This window comes from Limulus polyphemus, unplaced genomic scaffold, assembly GCF_000517525.1.
Source record: "Limulus polyphemus unplaced genomic scaffold, Limulus_polyphemus-2.1.2 Scaffold2277, whole genome shotgun sequence".
Taxonomy (NCBI): domain Eukaryota; kingdom Metazoa; phylum Arthropoda; class Merostomata; order Xiphosura; family Limulidae; genus Limulus; species Limulus polyphemus.
The window spans coordinates 130,662-151,772 of record NW_013667887.1 but is presented as its reverse complement, the minus strand read 5'-3'; the positions used below and the strand labels follow the sequence as shown (position 1 = coordinate 151,772).

Sequence of the window (21,111 nt, the reverse complement as noted above, 5' to 3'; positions counted from 1 at the left end):
GAAAAATTAATAAATACACAATATATATATATATAATAAACAGTAGTAGGCTGCTGTAAACCAGCTGCTTCTCTGTGGTCGGTGGTTCGAAAGTTATCATTTTCCTAAACATAGTTACCTCCACTGGCACAAATAGCTATTTCTCAATCTTCATCTTTGCCATCTAACATTGTGCTTGCTTGTTCCAGTCTTTATATACCCCCACATGACTGCCCTCAGCAATATCTAATTTGCAAAACATTATCCCGGCCCTCACATGCCATCTATGCATGTACTGTATATAAGCACTGTATGCAGACAATAAAATCACTTTTTGAAGACTTACCACATTCCGGTCACTAACACCAGCTTTTAGTGGGGAGGAAAGGAGGGAGAGTGTTAGTGGAGGTAAGTATGTTTGGAAATACGTTTTCAGTTCAGGAAAATGATAACTTCCAATACATACATACCTCCGCTGACACTAATAGCTAAAATCCCACATGAAGAAAAAGTAGGGGCCAGTGAGGACAGAGATCATACAGAAAGCATCTGCAGGAAACAAATATGTACTATGAGAAGTGATATCTCAGTGGGGAACACCGCACTACATCCGGAACAGGTATGCTCTTCACCCTGAACTACAGAAAATTGAAAAGGGTGGAATATAATACAAACAGCTGAGGTTCCACAACTCGGGTTAAATTAAAGGGGTCATGGTACCCATATCCCACATTGGTGGCCAGGGCAGTTGGACCACAGATATATACATCTTTGTGATAGGATCCCTACCAGTAACTACAGAATAATGCATTTTGAACCCCTGGATTTATGAAAGAAAGAAAGCAACACCAAAATGAACAATCCTTCTGATCAACCTGAAGAAGTCCAAAAGGCATCATCCCAGGTCTGGATTGATGGGATCATATGCCATACTCCACCAAAGTCCAGAACACATCCTGTCTGGATTTAGAAACAGTTGTCTTTACTTCCCCACCAAGTGGGCAAGGAGAATTCCACTTACCCATGGAATTAAGGAGAGGATGTGGAACACTGTCACACCAAGGACCAAAGATGAGACTGCATCACGTTCGGATTTACGTGGAGATAGTGGACCCCATGCATGAACAATATAAGACCTGACAGTGTTCATAAGAGGGTCCAAGCACCCCCCCCCCCCCACTGAATAGCTAAGTGTCAAATCTTGACTGGATTTATGAGTATGCTCCCATGTAGGTTGGTCCTGCTCTTACCAACTTCCAGGGACTCGGGTAGGAGGGTCCCCAACTACACCCTCTTCTCCAAGAGTGGAGAAAACTCAACACTCCGAAGGTAAATCTTCTATCCACCACCCCAGCAACTGGGAAGTGGGTGTGGTAAGGACTCCCGAGCTCCTCTAGTAGAAGATAAGCATTGGGGAGTCCTGAGGAAGAGATCTCCGGAGACAGTGCAACAGGTGAACCATGTTCCCTAATTTTTAAAAGGAAACTGATCTTGACTGATTCAGGTCTAAGATCAACAGGGACTGGCAAAATCTCCTTTAGCTTTACTCATGATAGTCCATGAGTAGCAGTCCATTAGAAATATTGTAATATGATATCACCATCAAGAATTGCATCTAGATGGTCTTATGGAACACCTCATCTCAACAGAGCCCATTGCAACCAGGGTCCGATATATACAGGTTGCTAGTGCAGAATTTAAATACAAGCACACCCGATTGTGCAACACTCGCCATTGAGTGGGATCCAAAAAAAAAATCAATAGGGGACCCTAGAAGAGAAAGGAACAATAACTGTAAGTCAAATAACACATTACCTACTACCCTGTTAAAATATAGTAGAGTTAGCAAATACAGCCACGGGCAGAAGATGAAGTTCCTTCAAAGAGGAAACTGCCAGATCATGAAGGTAATGAGATATGAACGTGTTGGAGAAGTCCACCTATCGGCCCACAAAATATCTGCAGGGAAGAAAGACGGAAATGATTAAGAGAACCAATGGAATGAGGAGTAGAAGGATGGGGGCCTTGAGACACGAGGGGATGAACATGCAGAAGTAGAACAAGTTGAAGTAGAATAGGGCCGAGCAGCCAAACATGATAAAGAAGACTGCAAACGTGCTGTATCAACTCTGGGTTCTAAAGATTCTGGAATTCCAGCAAATAAATAAAGCCGAAGAAAAGGAGCTTCCCGTAAATCTCGAAGGGCAGAAGAAGGTAAGTGAATACCCTCCAAAATTCATCACGACTCAACATGTACCAGCAACAGACCTATCAAGTCAAATCCTGAAGAGTACAAACGTGTCCAGTAAATGGCCCAGTTCATTGTCAAATTGTTGAGGTGATCAGTGATATGCTTCAGACAAAAGTTCAAGGGAAGAGAAGTATCTTTAAAAAGTAGTAAGAGACAAACAAATCTGTGAAAATTGCAACCAGTTAAGAGAGATAACAGGTCCGTACCTGGCACCCCATAGATCCAACAACAGATCCAACCTTTGAGTGTCCAAATATATATTATCCTGACAATGATACGCCAGGGCATGTTGTTCAGATAAATGAGGGGGAGTGGCATAGTGATACCCTCACGTAATTGTGTTGTAAACTTCCCTGCATGCACAGCGATATCAGGAGAAGGAGGAAAAACAAAGTAATCCCATTGCTAATGATCAGAAAACAAATCAGGGTAGACTCAAAAGCAACTGGTTGCATCTCCAAAACTTCACAAACAAGTGTAACTAACTTCAGAAAAAAGGTGCAGAAGGTGGCTGATCAGATGAGTCCTCAGGAGAGGAAGCTCTAGTGAAAGAAGCAAGAAACAGGGAGACTAAATTCTCCCCAGAATATCCCGTTTTAGAATAAAAATTAATATCAACACCTCCTAGAGAGATACCCATGGGCCACATCAAGGACTTGATCTTACCTGGATTCAGGTCACAGACGGCTTCAATGGAGAATGCCACCCCTCACCCAATCACTACTAGATAACAAAGGGGGAACAGATGAAGGCTGGGTAGCCTCCATTCTTGAAACCATTACATGAGAATTCATATCCATTTTTTTTATATATTTCTAGGAAAAAACAAATTCAACGAAATGTATCTCTGGATAACAAAAGAAAGAATTCCCAATTATTAGAAAGCAAAAACTAAGAAAATGTAAATCACAAAACGTTAGTCCGAATGTTCGTACTTTGTCGAGAATAAGCAATTTTTTTGTCTGCATGCAGTGCTTATATACTGTACCTACATAAAGTATTGCAAATTAGATATGGTCGAGAGCAGTCAAGTGAGGTGTATAAAAACTGGAGCAAGCAAACACAATGTTAGATGGCAAAGATGAAGATTGAGAAATAGCTATTAGTGTCAGCGGAGGAATGTATGTTTAGAAATTAGGGATGGCACATGCTACATGGACTGTGCACTGATAAATGTGCTGTGACAGGACTTCATAATTGGATGGAGGACAACTTATGCACTGGCTGGGACTAAAAAACTTCTAGTGTACAACCATAAAAAATAACTAAAATTACATTCAAGTATTGTATATCTAAGTAAATTAATATTAAAAGTTTAAAATATTATTATTTTTGTCTTAAAACTTCTTTCTTGATTGCACACATAATTCACTTCCTATACATTGTATTTGCAGTCTTAAAGAAAGGTATCAAATATAAGCAAGTCAACAGTAATAACAAAATATACTGTATTTTGGAAGTTATTAGTAAAATATGAAAATAAATAACATTAACTCTTTCATAAGTTTGAAATATTTTTGGGCTGAGTTCCGGTCAATTGTATGTATACTATCTTAATTACACTAATGTGTGTTAATGTTTATCTCCTAATTATCCTAAAATTAAATTATACTACACTCACACATAATTATATGTCTTTATAACAATTTAGTATTAATCACAGAACTCATTATTCAAACATAAAGTGAAACTTTTAAATGCCACTGAAGATAAACAAAATTTCTCTGAAAACTTACTTTTTATAAAATACAAGAAATACATTCATTCCGTAGCACAAAAAACAAACTCACACAATCAAAGCCTATTACACATTAACACAAAATCATGTGTATGTTACACAAAAGTTTTGCCTGTAAACAAGAAAATTTATCCATGCTTTTTTTTATGCCCTAGTCTTGGCTGAACTTATTAGCATGTGTTCTTACACTTCACATGATACAAATTTACTGTTAGCTGAAGTTTTAACTATTTCTTATAATTTTCCTCACATGTCTGACAACAACCTATCTAATAACCTGAGTATCAGCTAGGCCAACTGTATTCTGGTCAGAACTGTGAACAGGCTGTTTGAATCAGAAAAATCAGTAAGCCTGTGTACACAGTATTTACTCTGTTATCAGTAATTTTTGTTCATGGTCCACACTTTATAAAACCTTAACTTGACCTCTGACAATAGAGCTCAAGAATACTTGATTTTTATAATTCACATTTGTGCCTAATTGTTCCCTCAAGACCTTTCTACACAATATTATATATAAATATACATACAACTAAAAATAAAAGATAAAATCAAATGCAGTTCCTGGACTGATTTGCAGGTCAGATTTTTTTATTTATTTCTCATTCAGATTTTGTTGTAATTTTCTACCTAAGAATGGTGAATACCATAACTTAATTGATTGTGATTATGTACACTATATGAGATATATCCATTTGTAATGGCAATCAGTATTTCACCAAAAAACCTTTTGAAAGCTTAATTATTTTTTCAGTAATTTCTGGTTGCAAATAATTTTGTGAAAGTTTGTTAGTTGGCATGGGGACTTAGCCAAACTATGTTTATACAGATTAAAACAAATGTATTCTTATTGAAAACACTTAATACCAAGTTGATACATGTTTAGGTACCAAACAAACTACACATATAATATAACAATGTCCTTTATAAGTTTTATATACTGTTTTTTCTTATGCATGTACATTTCTTAAAACAAAAAAAAATCTTCACATATATATTTATTCCTTTGTCATATGCTTTGAAGTTCACATACCCTTATTGAACCAGTTACAAAACAGTTTCACTTAACCATATTGATGAACAAAAAAGCTGGAAGTGTTTATCATACAAAGAAAGTCTAAAACAAAATTTACATACTGATTTCCTGACACAAATGAGCTTTGCCTTTATCCTCCCAACATGTTGATTCAAAATCTATCACAATCAAATAGTCAAAGAATTGCCCTGTAAAAACAAAATGTCTTAAATTACTGAAAGTAAAAACATGATATATACTTTCTATAATATCAAACATATTCAAAATAGAATATCATAAAAATATCATAACATCACAAGAAACCAACAATTCTTCTGAAGGAATACTTTTGTGTTTCGGAAGAAATGAAGTTAAATTGATTCGTTAGATTTCATCTGCCTGGTATCTAGACAATGCAATACTTTAACATGACTTCTCTTTTTTTCCTTTTCAAGGGATCTAACAAGAGCCTATCTAGGATATCCAATTTTCCGTTACTCCTATAACAAAATACAAACTATTCATCCCTAATCTTTAAAATATTTATCCAATCTCCTTTATACTTCTTAACTAATGTAGTAATGCTTTACAGACAACTGAAAGCAAACCATTCTGTAGGTCAAACCCTTTATTAGAAAAGTCTTAACCAGAGTTGTGTCTATGCTTTCCCTATATTACACTTGAGTTCTCTCATCTTACTTCCTACAATTTCTATGAAAATATCATCTGAATTTATGAATTCCAAACCTCTAACAATCTTAAAAACTTTAATGGTACCCTCTTCCCAGGTCCTGCTCGTGAAAACATCAAATGTTTTCATCTTATACAACTACCATCATCTCTCCAAATCTCAAATTGTCCTTGTAGTTCTTCTCTGACATTCTCCAACAAACCAATACCCTTTCTTAAAACTGAAAAAAATATTCCTAAAGAACCAATGACCTTCTTGTACTCAATATTTTATACAACCTAAAATCCTCTTTGCTTTATTACTAGTTAATGAACATTTTTTAAAAGAGTAAATAGTTTCAATAGCTAAGTCCAGATCTTCTTTCTCATAAACATCACACAGTTATTGAGCAAAACTGCATGAATAGTCGTGCTAACCAATATGCACAACTTTACTTTTATCAAGTTTAAAGGCTTCTGCTAGGTGTTAGCCCAGCTCACCAAATAATCCAGATCTCTCTGCAGAACCATAGCATCTTCAGGTCAATATGAACTACTCATTGATTTAATATCATTTGCAAACTTTCATTATCTTGTCGAAAACGAAAAATAGTAGAGGAACTAGTACAGAACCCTGAGGTACAGAAATATATCATTTGTAATATTAATCCACAGTGACTTCACCCCATTAATAACAATCTTCTACCTTCTATCACCCAACCATTTCTCAACTGATGGAACTAGCTTATTTCTTGCCTTAAAAGATACAATTTTCATTTAAAAAGAATAAGAAAGGGCCATCTAACTACTATTCCATTTTCTACAACCAATCTACCATTCTACAAAGAGAAACATCTTTTCCTATATCCAACATTGACCACTAAAATACTCTTCCAATCTCCTCTTATTAAACTCTTTCAATTACAGCTACTACCACCCGAGTTGCCAAACTATTACATAGGTCACTCATTCTATTAGAAAAGTAATACTGTCTTAACTGGAGTCATATCTCTGTATTATATATCTTAACCTCAGGTCTTCTGGTCTCACCTGTCTGCGGGTATTCGAATCATTAAAAAGTTTTGTTGATGACATAGTATAATCTTAGTTACACAAATATTTAAATAAAGTACATTATTTACCAATTGTCAAGAAATTTTAGCTGATCATTATATGATAATCCTCCAAACCTGGAATCACCATGGTAGCTCTTCTCTGAACCTTCTTCAACAAGTTAACACACTTTCTTAAATAAGGTGACTAAAAATAAACATTATTCCAAACATGTTCTAGTTCTAGCCAGCATCTTCCAGAGTAAACCAATGATCTATTTTGACTTGTATTTAATATCTCCATGTATACATACAATCTAAAATCCTGTTTGATTTATTACTATCTAATATGTATTGTATAGGCAGCTTCAAAGACTATGTAATAGATTTGCCCTAATATTCTCAACTTGGGATGAAGCAGAATAAATTTAAACTTGAGCATGCTTAACAAAACTCACCATAATGGTGGTTTCCACATGACACACTGACTGACTTAATCTACTGCATATGCTCAAAGGATAGTGGGAAAAAGTAGTGCAAATAAAGTAGTCCATATATTTGTAACAGCAATAAAGTTAAATTCCTTTATACCCTTTACACACTTTGTTTTTAAGAAATGTTCATCATAAGTCCATAATGAAGTTCAGATCAATAACTGGTAATTTGAAACTTCAACACAACAGAAGAATGTCCAACACTGAAAAAGAACAAATAAGATCAATGCTAAAATAACACAGTTCTATAGTTCATATAGTCCCTAAAGTTCTAATATACCATCTTCAAGTGACTTCATTAACATAAGAGATGAAGTCCCCTTTTTTGTCAGGCAATCAGCTAGTTTCTTTCTAGTGTCAAACCAAATAACTTCTTTGATCTGATGACTTTCAACAAGTTCTTTAATTCCACTGATCTCAACCCTAAAATGTTTTTCATTGACAAACTTGTTTGATTTAATGGCATCTACAATGCAGTCCATAATGTAGACAAGTGGTAATACCTCTGGGTTAAGTTTACCAATACTCAACTCAGCAAATAGATTGGCATTAAATATTGCTGCATCTATAGCCTCAGTCATTGCTAAGGTCTCACCAGCCAAAGCACTATGCACAACATATCTAGAATTTTTCTAGCATTCCAACATATGGGGAAAAACTTCCCTGATTTACCAATGAATGGAATCAAATATCCTTCTGGACTTCCACCATCTGGCAGGTTTCCAAAAGACATGTCAATAAAAAACAGGAATTGACAATTTTACTTCTCCCGGTTGTTGAGATCTAAGTGTATCAGTCTCAGATTTTACTTTTGTTATTACTTTATTCACCTCTATTATATCTCCTACTGTGGCAATTTTGATATGTGATGCTAGGTTACATGCATCAAATGAAATATCTGGTTGACTCTAGTGATCTGCCCATAAAGTTTGTCCCACTTTTGATCAAAGCTGGTCTCTCTCCTTGTCTGTTGAGGGAAAGTCCCACTCAAGTTTTATCTATTTGTACAGGGGTTAAATTGTAAATATATTCATTTTGATGCACATACATATTTCTTCAATATTACTAACTAGCCTGATACCAATACACTCAAATGTACAGCTATCTTCCTTTACAATAGAAAATGTGTATCTTACACTATCAATCACTGTTGATTCAAATTCAAAGGTTCCACTCCATACAAGGTCATCAACATGACTTGCTAAAACATCTATCAGTGTTCCTTGCTTGTCCATCCAAAAGAATACTGCAGGATCAACTTTAGAAATTGTTTCTCCTAGATCTGTCATAACTGTTTTCACTCTATTACACCATTGTAATGAGGCATCATCGACATACATACATTTATGAAAGTGCCACACTTTTCCTGGTACATTAGCTTCTTTTGGTGGATGTATGTAGATATCTTTTCTATACTTCTCCTTACAAAAAGGCAGTTTTGTTATCCACTGGAAACATTTCCAAATTATTCCAAGCAAACAATGCTAGTGTAAGACACGTTGATTCTTTTGAACATGTTGGAAAATCTTTTGGTATTTATCTATTTCCTCAAAAACCTCTCACCACTAGTCTGGCTTTAGTGGTCACATTACCATCTGGATTCTTCAAGGTACAGACCCATCTCATGGATATGCATTTCTGTACTTTATCTGGTATTTCATTGTAAACCTTATTCCGTTTCCAACTATTTAGTTCTCTTAGGTTGGCATCCTCAAACAACACTTATTCAAATATCATGACATTCTCTTCCTCATTTCATGTGCCAGTGTCATCAGGAACTTCTGATACTTGAACATCGCCAATTTGGCCTAAATAAACTGACTATTTCACTCCTTCTAATTGCATGGGTCCAGTTTATTCTAAATTTTACCAGTTTTTTAATTTTTCTGTGGCCTTGCCTGCATGACTAAGGAGCCAAGCAGTCAGTTGCTGACCATTTTGTTGGTGCTTATACTGCAGAATATTTCCAGGACTAATCTTTTGTTCATCCACATTTCTAATGGATGCTGTTTGATTTTCAAGTATGGAGCTATTTAATTTTAACTCTATGTCAGTTTCATCATCTGTTTACTCTTCTTCAATATTATTCGATTCCTTCCTTTGTTCTATTTTGATAACTCCTTGTTCAACTGAAGTTGACTTATCATTTGAACTGTTATCTGTTTGGATTGCTTCCTTCAGTCTACACTGATGGACTCTAACTACAATCCCATCATGTCAAACAAACATCACTGGATTATCCTGCCCAATAACTGTAGCTGGCCCTTTTCACTTTGAACTGTCTGGATATATATAATAAACTTTGTCACACGTGGCACATAAACTCTGTTATCAGACAGGTCTATCTTCTTATGCTCCTTCTCACATTTTCAGAACATTCCATCTTCATGAATGCACATCTAGCTGTAGACAAAGAATCAATATTCTTGGCTACAACTTGGCTTGTTGTTGTGCCTTCTATTGTAGGAGGTTTATCAACAAGTACTGAAGACAGATTAGTATTTCTACTGTAGAATAACTGTTAGGCATTGTATTCATGAATATTTCACAGACTATTATTAGCCACCAGGGCCCAACATAATGTTGTTTCCCAATCATACTCTTTTTCTGCTTTAATTTTCCTTATATATTTCTGTGAGTGTCTGATTATGAAGCTCGAACAAACCAATGGTCTAAGGACTTTATGTATCTGTGGTTTTGAATTTGATGTTGAAGTTTTCACACATACTCCTGGCCTCTTCTTTATTAAACTTACCTCCATTATCACTATATAGTCTTTTAGGAGCACCATGAATACCAATCTAATGTTGTATAAATTTCTGTACAAAAATGAATGATAGTTTACTTGTGATTATTGCACCAATATAAAATCTTGTAAACTCATCAATTATGCAGATACCATAACCTCCTTTCCAATTCATGCAAGTCTACTGCTACAGTTTCATTAAAGTCTTTAGCTAAAGGAAACTGCTGGTTTAGGTTGCTTCTTATATTTGTAACACACCTCACATCATTTACAATATGTGGAAGGTTTCAAAAACCTAACATTGTGTCAGCATACTCTAGTAGTTTTCTTAGAAGTCCACTGATGCATGTCCAAACAGATAATGAAGTTTCATCAATATATTATTCTGATCAGCTGCACTTGTGATGTCAATGATAACCAAAATTTCTGCTTCCTGTACTTTTGTTTCATTACCATTAAACTTGTTGCCACTAGCAACCAATATTTCAGCTTGTTGCCTATTTGTATCTTCACATTTGTTCTCTGTATCAAATGACTGAATATTTATGCAAAATGTCCATTTGATGTGAATTCCAATTTCACAGGGTTGCTGATCAAAACAGCCTTATCATTGCTCTCTTAAGAGATGTTTTACTAAGTAATAAAGGTATGTCTGCATTCACTACTTCTGTGTTGACCTTACATATTGTTACTACTATTTTGGCAGGTAAAGTGGAATTTTTATGACACATCTTTTGCACTATCTCCAAACTTGAAAGATTTGTTACTGACTGTGTTAACAACAGTAGCTCTCTGTTTGCTTTTTAATCCATCAACTTAATATTTTAGCCACATTCTGTTCTTGTACATGCAGTATCAATTATAGGACAGCCAAGTGACTCTGTCATAAGTATTTAATTTTGTGATGTCTCTTCTTTCACAAATAAAGTTGAATTACAAAATTTACTTCTATTGTCACCTTCAGCTACACAGACAGCCTGTTCAGTTTTGAGTGGACAATCCTTGGCCCAATGAAACACTAATTGACAGATCACAAACTATGTTCTTCTACCATACTAATCTAATAGGTTGGTTCCCTTAGGTGTACTGTTAATTCTCCTGTTTAATAGAGGTTGATGGCTTTGCTAAAACTAATATTTTGCGTTAGAATCAGGGGTGAACTTCTGCAGTACATAAACTGCTTCTTGTTTTATCATAATACTTTCTTTCTTACCATCAAAGCAGTTTCACTTGTCATGTGACCATAAAAAAAATTCTCTTCAATGTGGACTTCACTGATGGATATTTTAAGCCTAATGTTGCTGTCAGCACTAGTTTCCTGTTCCATTGTGTCAAATTAGCACTGTCAAAAAGTTTGAATGACAAAATAGCATCCAGAAGTTTCATTTTATATTTTTTGCACATTGTGTATAGACATTCATATTCAAAAATAAATCATAACATCGACATGTCTTCAGGTTTACTATATGAAATGAATTTTAAGTATGCCTCATAGGCTAAATCTATGGCTTCTTTCATAACCAGCGAATCAAGAGCCTTCATCAAATTTAACATTTTCTTAAACTGAAAATGTATTTCTGATAGATACTTACCACCTGTTACAAAAAGCTTTCTTGACTTATACTGTCCTCTATTGGCACAAATTTTTTAATACCACTAGCCTTGATACTCCCACTTACCTGTGCATACTAACATGCAGCAACCCTCCACAAATAGGAGTGCAACACTATCGCTATTGTAACTAGCACCATTTCTAGTCTTGTAGCTGTTTCCACTCGATTGGCAGTCTTATTGAATAGATGTGTTTTCGCTTGTGGTTTGATTCAGTTATCCACAAGTTTTTTACTTTCTTAATTTTTCTACTTCAGTTACATTATTATTTACTGTTTTCATTCTCTGCTGTGGAGAGTTAGGATTTCAGTCTCATAAGTTATGCACTTGCAGTTTCAGGTGGTCATGACTACAACAGTTGTTACTGCTGCAGCAGAATTACTGACCATGTCCAACAGGTCAGAACTATTATTCTCTGCCCATGAAGTGACAGCTCTGGTACGACAGGATTGACCAATTTCATGCAACAATCAGAACAAACTGATGGTTATCCTAACAAACCAGCTCAGGGTTTTAGTGATCAGGAATTTTTGGATTTGAATAGCCTTTTCCTCCTCCTGAATATGCCTCTCAATTGCATGCCACTTTGGGGGATTTACCCAGACCTCTTCCCCTTTTCTGGAATTTATTATTCAGGTATGTTATATTCTGTCCTTATCTCCCATTTCCTATGGTTCCACCCCTGCCCTTCTCGGGGATAAGCCTTTGGGTTATTATTTTGTTTCCTCCTTCCCTGAATATTGAAATTTATGCAAGTCATTTTGGGGAGCATTTGCTTTCAGGGGATCATTATGCCTCAACCCCCACATACTGAGGATGGTCATACTTTTGATTATCATTATTCCAACTTCCCTTATTTGGACTAGCAGCATTTGATGTCCCTTCACCCTTAGGGCAATAAAGGGCAGTATAACTCAAGAACGCTTTTTGCGAGAAGAGGTAAGATATTGCATCATGAACATCCATTAAAACTTCCAAATACAAATCACTTACATCAATTTCAAGTGCCTTTGCTTTTGCCTGGCCAGTTAGAAATAAAGTAACTGCCAAAGTCTGGTTCTTTTTGTTGAGGTTCATCATCAGCCTCCATATTTCAACTTTGTTTTTCTAGGTCTTATAGAATGTATCTGGTCATAAAGCTAGTACATTTTTGTAATTGTTACTCAGAGCATTAAATAAGATTTCAGGTCAATGAGTATTTAAAACAATCCAACTTTTTTCTCCTTAAGGTACAAATTCTTCTTACATATTATAAAGCCAAAGGCTGAGGCTCTTCATAATATGTAAATATTTGTACCTTAAGGAGTAAAAAAGGTGCATGTACAAATCATTACCTTGACACTGCTTCGCCACACAGAGGTAGTCTTCTGTCTAAAGGTAGAAAAAAGCCATTTTTTCTTCAAGAATTCCTCTGCCGTCCTATATCACAAAACTGGTGTGTGTAATTTGACTAGCCTGCTCAAAATATTATATGAATAGCTTAAGTCTTTACATCACGGTTGAATGAATGTGAATAACTGAGTTTATAACTGACTAGTGTCTTTGCACTTCTTGTGTCTATGTCTCTTAGAGCTCTGCCTCTGCTAAAAAATATATCCTGAACTGTGACAAGATTTAAAAGATTCCAGCACTTCCTGTGCATGATTACCAAGAACTTTAACTATTTAACTTCAAAAACTTTAACTATTTAACTTCAAAAACTTTCACATATTTACATATTAAACTAATACATTGTACTTGTTCAACAACTTCAATGGGAGCTGAAACACTTCTTAGCCCTAGGTGTATATTGTTGACAAAGCCGCCCTTTCTTCTTTTCTGTTTTGTAACCATAGCCTGACTGCTCTAACTGGATCATAATTTGATAACTGAATATTACTCATTTGAATATTCAAAAGACTGCCTAGAGTTTCTGCTTTCAATGAACATCTGTATTTGTTTTTTATTCTATTTTGGGCACTGAAACTCCTTTCACACTCAACACTTGTAACAGCTATACATAGAGTTATTGTACACAGCTTTGCAAACTCAGGCGTCACTTCTTTATGCAATTGTAGAGCCCTCTGGCACAGATTCTGAGTAGATAAATGTTTGTATGAGCCTGAAATCATACCTTTTAGCATAGGTCACTCTTGCTTGAGCTTTTCTTTGTCTAAGAGTTTGCTGACTTGTTTTTGTTCTCTCTTTTCATCCCCCCCCCCTCCTGGAGACTGCCATGAACAACATTTACTGTTTGGTCAGTTCCATATAACAGTGCAAGAGCCTCAAGAGCTTCTTCACTTTTACCAGTACCTGGTGAATTAACCACCACTGGTTACAGCAAGAGGCTAAAGTTTTTGAATCTGTGTTTTATATTCTTTTTCAGACTTGATATGTACCTGTTTTTCAGGTGTGACAATTCATTTTCAGTATTTTCAGAATATTTCTTATGTTTTTCTCCATTCATAAAAGCACTAGTTTTTCCTCCTCCTTCTCTAAGTTCTGTTCACTCTCTCATGCTCCTTACAGAATTTCCATCTCCTGATTATAGAAAATCTAACTTAGCTATTGTTGCTTCCATCAATGGCTGAATTTCACTAAATACCACATTTTGTTTTTATAACTGCTCACTAAGTATTGCAAGAACATCATGAATATCTAGTATAGATGACACTAGCATCAACTGTCTAATATTCTGAAAAGTAGTTGTGCAAACCATAGGTGGTAACATTTTTCTCTTCTACAAAGTTTAAAAGGGTAACCAGCTTCAACAGAATTTATAATCCCAAGCCATTTTATGTTATATGGCTTTTTTATTGTAAGTTCAGGCTCACCTAACAGTTTTTGAATACTGTTGAGTTTTGAAGTACGGTTACTTGCCCCATGAAATAATGCAAAGAGTTAAAATTATCTCTAAATGTCTTGAGAGTGTCCAATTTTTTAATTGAATCTGTCACAGCTAAGCTTAGGCAATGGGTAATACAATGGGTTTGTACTGCAAAGGGGGAGTTTTAAAGAAATATAACAAATTTGCAGAATATGACATTCCCTTTATAAGTCTCTACTAAATGTGATACTGTGATACTTTTCTAAATGTTCTTGTTGAATTTATTCAACTATAGGTTCTAGTACTTTACCAATCACTAAGGTACACATAAAACACTATCCCTCACCTGAAAAGTGGTGTGATGTTGATTGATATCTTCTGACACCTTACCACTTTTAATTGACATGAAAATGGACTAGTTGTCCATAAACCTGCTTTTTTGTTTTCTTTATTATCTTGTTGTTATACTGTAGGTGAAGTTGACTTTTTTAATTAGAGTTGTGTGACCGTAAATGAAAACTAAGTTGTTCAGTTATTATGATTACTTGAATTTAATTTTCTGATAATATTATGCATATATCTACCAAATAGAATAAAACTTGCCTTTTTCCTTTTCAGATCTTGAATGTTGAGTATCCATTTCTTGCTTTTTCTTACCATTATGTTGTCTCAGAAGACCAAGTTCTCTAAAATACATAGTATATGTTTGTATATTTAATACATAAACAGACAACATATAGCTTTTGTATGAAAACAGATTTTTCTAAAACAGTGGTGTGCAAACACTGGTATAGCAAAAATGGTCGGGACTCCCCATGAAGTCCACTGAATTTAAGGCCAGCCTGGGCAGCTCAGGTTTCTACCATAAGATATTTCCTACTGTTTTAATTAGACTTATCTGCCCACTCATTGCCTCAACAACAGCTCTGCTCAAAGGATTTGTTTAGTATTTTCTGCAGGAAAAGTGGCAACAGGACTATTAAACTCAGCAGTCACTACAGGCTCTGGGTAGAGTCATCCAACAAAATTAGTACAGGTTTGTGTAAGCTCCAGAGCATGAATTATGAAGTATCCCTGCCATCCCTGTTGTGTTTTCAAAATTCTGTAGGCCTTTAACGAGTGCTGAATGTACCTGGACAGATTAAAAGAAATTGGGGGCCCCCCTGTACTGTGTGGGTTGCAGAACATTTGCTATGCCACTGTGTGCAAACTATTTTATAGAACTATCTCCTCTCACATAATCAGCTATTCTCCCTTCAATAGATCTAGACCTTGAACTATGCGACAGCAAGACGTTCTTGAATACTGATGTGGAAGGAACATTTGTCGTCCATCTATACACCCTGGAATTCCTGACTGTTGATATATGCACTACATCCCTGAAGTGAAGAATCTGTGAAGAGACGAATATTGAGATGAGGGGTGATAATGGATCACCGATGGTAGTGTTGCTCCGATCCAACCACCACTCAAGAACTAAGATGTTGCTCATGATTAGGGAGATCAGATGATCCAGTGGATTGCAGTTCATGATCCATTAGTCACACAGTAACCAATGAAGGGACCACATGTATACTCGTCCAAAAGGAATCAGAGATTTGAGGGATGCCCACATCCCCAAAATAGAGAGAGAACCATCAACGCAGTAGGAGAAGATGTGAGTAAGAGCCTGTCTGCCTTTTTACCTGCCTGAAGCCAGGTAGGAGTCAGCTGTACCTGGCTTATAAACCTGTTTAAAAAGACACCCAGAAGGATTACTTAGCCCTGATAAGAAAACCAGCCTTGGTGGCTTCTGAAAGTAGAATCTGAGTGTGTTGTTTCGCCAACTAACGAGATGATGCCAGAAGTAGCCAGTCATCCATATAATGGTATGTGCACAGGTGCAAAGCATGATGGTGACAATAAAAAGCTTATACAACTCTGCAGAAGACATAAGGTGCAAAAGCTAATCCAAAGGGCAGAGTCTTGAACTGCAGAACTTGACCCTTGTGTATGAAATAGAAACAGCAGCAGGATGATTTCACTATGGAAATGTGGAGATATGCATCAGCAACATCAAACTTGGTCATCCACAGACCTGGTGAAAAATTCCAACATAGATTGAGAAAGGACGTCATTGTGAACCTGGGAGGATCTAAGAAATGGTTGAGATGAGATAGATCAACAATCAGTCACCAATCTTCTGTCTTCTTGGGCACAACAAATAAACAGGAATAAAATCCTGGAAGAAAGGGATTGATCCTCCATACCACCTCCTTGACCAATAACTCTCTGATTGTCTTGGAACAAAGATCCACACTCAATGGATCTTTTGGAGGTGGAAATACCACAGGTTGGGAGGATAATGGAGAAGAAGAAGTAAACTGAATAACCAACCCTGATGCCAGAACCTGAAGATCACCCATGTATTTGTGGTGAAGGAATTCCAGGTGTTTAGAAAAAATGTTATAACCACACTCTCACATAGGGTAGTCACCAACATCATTGGAGATGGTCTGCCTGAGTGGTGTCGCCAAGAAGATAAGAATTGAATCTATTCTGAGCACCAATAGATCGAGAAGCAGAAGTCAGAAGCCATGACGAGCAGTCGTGCCTTGACTTCCAGCAGAAGTTACAGAAAGTCTAGAGGCTAATGATGACAAGAAAGAATGCAAATGGGTGACAGCAAATGTGATTTCAATGCCTCTGAGACAACTGCAAATATCAAGGGATGAAGAAAAGAAGCCTCACGTAACTCAAGGAGGGCTACAGCAGATAAACGAACTTCCTTCAACAAGGCATCTCTACCCAATAACTCCCAACAACATACAAGCCAGGAAACCAAAGAGAGAGCAGAAGCCAACAAATGTACCAAGATAGAAGTAAGCTGTTAGGCTTTTGGGGGGAAGCTAAATACCTCAGAACAGCATTGAGGGCCAAATGAATCTGAGAAAATTGTGATCTGTTCAAAATGATCACAGGGTCCAGTCTGGAACCACACATATCCAAAAGAGGATCAAGTCTTTGGGAATCCAAATATACATTTCTCTGGCAGTGGTAAGCCAAAGCATGCTGTTCAGACAAACGTGCGAGACAAGGCATATCAATCCTGTACCATAATTGAGTAGCAAATCTCTCCGCATGAACAGCAATATCAGGTAATTGAGGAAAAACTAAATGTTCACCCTCAGCCCTTTCAGCCATCAAGGAAAATGTAGATTCAAAGGCAACTGGAAAAAGCCACAAAACTTGACAAACCCGACTGACTAACTGAAGAAATGGAGAAGGAGGTGGCTGATCCAAATTGTCCTCGTGAGAACCAGACCTAGTAAAGGAAGGTGCTGGAAAAAGAGTCCAAATTCTCAGACTGTCCCAGATCATTGACTAAAGCAGCCGCAGAACCCCCTGTGAGATGCCCCCAGACCAAATATATGTCTCCATCTCACAATGAATCAGATCACGGACAGCCTCAACTGAGAATGTCCCAACCATGACCATTGAGAGACACTAGATAATAGAGGTGGAATAGAGGAAGGCTGATTAGCTTCCATGCTGAAAACAGTGTTGCAAGTATTCTAAAAATAATTATTAAATATAATATATGACGAAAGCCACTAGGTGACACGAAAATCGCAACCAAGTACATTAATTATCACAGCACTTGTGTAGAGAAACCCATGTCTAAACACTTTGTCAAAAAAAGTGATAAATTTATCTGAATATATGTGTTTATATTCAGTACCAGAATAGAGGGTGCACTGATATAGGTGGAGAGTATATCGCCAAGGGCATTTGAGTTGGATATAAAAGTCTGGAGCAAACGAGAAAAAAAAATCAGACCAATGCTTAGATTGGCAAAGATTGAAAACCTGGTGGTTGAGCAATAGCTATAAGCTATATGGTAAGTATGTTATGGAATGCTGATTAGAGGGAAGACAACTGACTGGCTACAGCCACTACCAATTCTTGGTCAACTTTGTCTTTTTCTTGTAGGGGGAGGGGGGAATATTCTCCTGGTATGAGGAACACTGTACTAATCGATTAATAGCCTCATCAATATATTCATTAGCAAATACTACTAATCACTCAGTTCTATCTTACTCTTCAAACAACTAAGTGAAAGACTGAAGTGGGGCATGGTTATAAGCCTTATATGGATGAGCATCAGAATAAACAATGTCTTCTAATGTCAGACCCATTTCATTCAATTCTGACTGGACATAAAGGTCAAAGGTAGGGATAACAGACTATATATTTAGAAAAAGCACAGTCCACCAATGCATGAAGGCATACTGCCAGGTGTGATTATATGGCAGTAATATGAGCTTTGCAGAATGCTTCATGTTGTAAATGTCAAATGTGAAGTGGAGGTTCAGGCAGTACCCTGTAAATCAGCTACAGTAATTCTCTGGCATTTTGTTGCAAAATTGAAAAGGGACAAGATTTATATTTTTCATTCAAACTTGCAAATCTTATGCCAGGCAACCTTAGAACTTGTGGTGGAAAAGATTCTGAAGAAATTCATGCAAGACTCTTTCAAGCTTTCATGTCTGATTTGCCAGTCATCAGCAGAATTCTTCTTAAATGCAATATGATTAGTAAAAGATGAAATGTGTCAAGGTTTAAGTAATGGTAAGTACAGTTGACTGGATAATATGACTAGTTACTGCCTCCACACAGATGTTAAAAGATGCTACATTGATGTCGGCAAGATCAAGTTCCAAGAGCAATGTGAAGGAAGACCAGTTGCCCTTAGACAGCTGAATCCATGAGACACAAGTCAGTAGGCATTGACTATAACCAAGCTTCTAAAGAATGAATGGAAAATAATTACTGCCTCATTGATTACTGTCATCTTCTTAAAAGAAGAAAACACACATAACCATATCATTTGAGGGACATCAAGGAGACCCTCAGCCTATTGTGACTGTCTCATTCATTTCAACAAACATCAAACTGCTTATATCCAGCCCTGGTTATTTCTAATATTTTCCATAGAATGTTCAGAGTAAGGAATATTACTAACGTACTCTCTTGTAGAAACAGAAGAGAACATTTAAAATATCTGTCTTCAACAAATACTTTGCCATCAGCATCCTTTAATGGCTCAATCCTCATTTTGCTTACCTTTAATAGACTTGCAAAAAATCCTTGCTGTTAATGTTATCAGCAGTCTATTACTCATAAGTCCTTTTGGATTTTCTAATATCTTTTTTTAACCAAATCTCAATATTTTCTCCCTTATGTTTTTGGTAAGCCATTTGATTTCTAATTTTTTTAAATCAAACCATGGTTTTTCTATAGTTCTGTAGGTTTCCCACCCTATTTGTCAATGTAAACCTTTAAAGTTTAAGTCTGAGTATGTGCAATCCAAACAAACTAAATATATTAATTGTTACCGTTAGACTACACACTACCTCAAGACCAATAAAAGGAACATTAAAAAATAAACACTGATTTTAAATCAATATTATACAATTAAATAATAATATTATATTAATCATAGTGTGTTTTCATTCCATTCCATTCCACTTCCATATTTTTTATTTTGCAGTTTTTGAAAATAATCAGATTCAATTTTCAAAATGATCAGTTCATTGTTTTACCAACCAGATTAATTTTAAATCTGTCAGTTAATAAAATTTGAAAAACAAAAAAATACTTACTTTGCTAATTTCTTTGTAGCCATTCTTGTCCAAACACCTTGGCTTTAGTATATTATCACTTATCATAAACTATAGTGATAAACATTTGAAATTTAAAGTTGTAAGAAAGAACAAGCCGAAGGCTAAAGACGTAAATTTAAATTTTAAACTCTTCCCACAGGATGGAGTAGCTTATTGAACTATACTGTTACTAATTCGACCGTAAGCATAACTGAAATGCAATTATGGTTTACTAAAAGTAAAAGTGGAACTTGAAACGTTTATCACACTGCAAAATGGTGTGTTACTATTAACTGAGTGAAGTGTTCATATTATGACTTAATACAATGCATTATTATTAGTATTCCATATATTTGTTAATGAGTGTTAAAATTTGACGTGACTTTACATGCCTATTTTAAGTAAGAAAACTTACAAATTTCTTTCTCTTTAACTAAACATATATGTCAACATATTTTTGAAAACTACGCCACATACTATAAATAGATGCGCGCTCTGAAGTTATATTCATTAATTACATACTTAATAATAGTTACTATTATTGTGACGTGTGCTTTCGTTGGCGGAAACTTTTTAAATCATTTGGTGAAAATACTTTAACGTCCAATCCACGTAATAATCACAGATTAGTTTATTTCCTTCTTTAGTGTTACTACAAGCTTAAATACTTATACGCTGTTGTAAACTGATGTAGGTCTACGTTACAAATCACGTTAACCAACGTAAAACAAATCAACTTGTACAATGTAGCTTAATATGCGCGAAAGCAAACACAGATTAACATACTTCACTAATTTGGACACCGACTCATTCAAATTTATATCTTGAAAAATCTACAGTATTCAGCATTAACTTGTATTTGTAATATAGTTTAAAATTTACTAGAACTAAAACTGACATCAGATCTCAGATCTTTCTAGGCGGATTACCTAACATCATCAATGTCAAGTAGCTTCGTCTAACAAAGAAATAGTTAAATTACAACATTAAAATATAGCTCACAACAATCTTAAAGAAGAAGTAAAATGAACGTTAAAACTTGTGTACTTGTTGAGAACGTTTGCGTCAGTAATCGAAGCGTCGTACCTGTTCTAATAAATATTCT

The 21,111-nt window shown here is 35.8% G+C and overlaps 1 protein-coding gene across 3 annotated transcripts in view; it reads right to left on the bottom strand.

The window, feature by feature from the left end:
* The window catches only part of LOC106466496 (ERI1 exoribonuclease 2-like), a 48,401-nt gene extending 27,990 nt beyond the window's left edge, over nucleotides 1–20,411 (bottom strand). For all 3 annotated transcript variants that reach the window (XM_013926787.2, XM_022394522.1, XM_022394521.1), the window contains exons 1-3: nucleotides 20,007–20,411; nucleotides 14,965–15,047; nucleotides 5,106–5,192 (exon numbers count right to left, since the gene is read on the bottom strand). In XM_013926787.2, the coding sequence (XP_013782241.1) occupies nucleotides 5,106–5,192; nucleotides 14,965–15,047; nucleotides 20,007–20,029 (193 nt within the window). In that variant the 5' untranslated portion in view covers nucleotides 20,030–20,411. The remainder of the gene's footprint in view (nucleotides 1–5,105; nucleotides 5,193–14,964; nucleotides 15,048–20,006) is intronic.
* Between the last annotated feature and the right edge of the window lie 700 nt (nucleotides 20,412–21,111).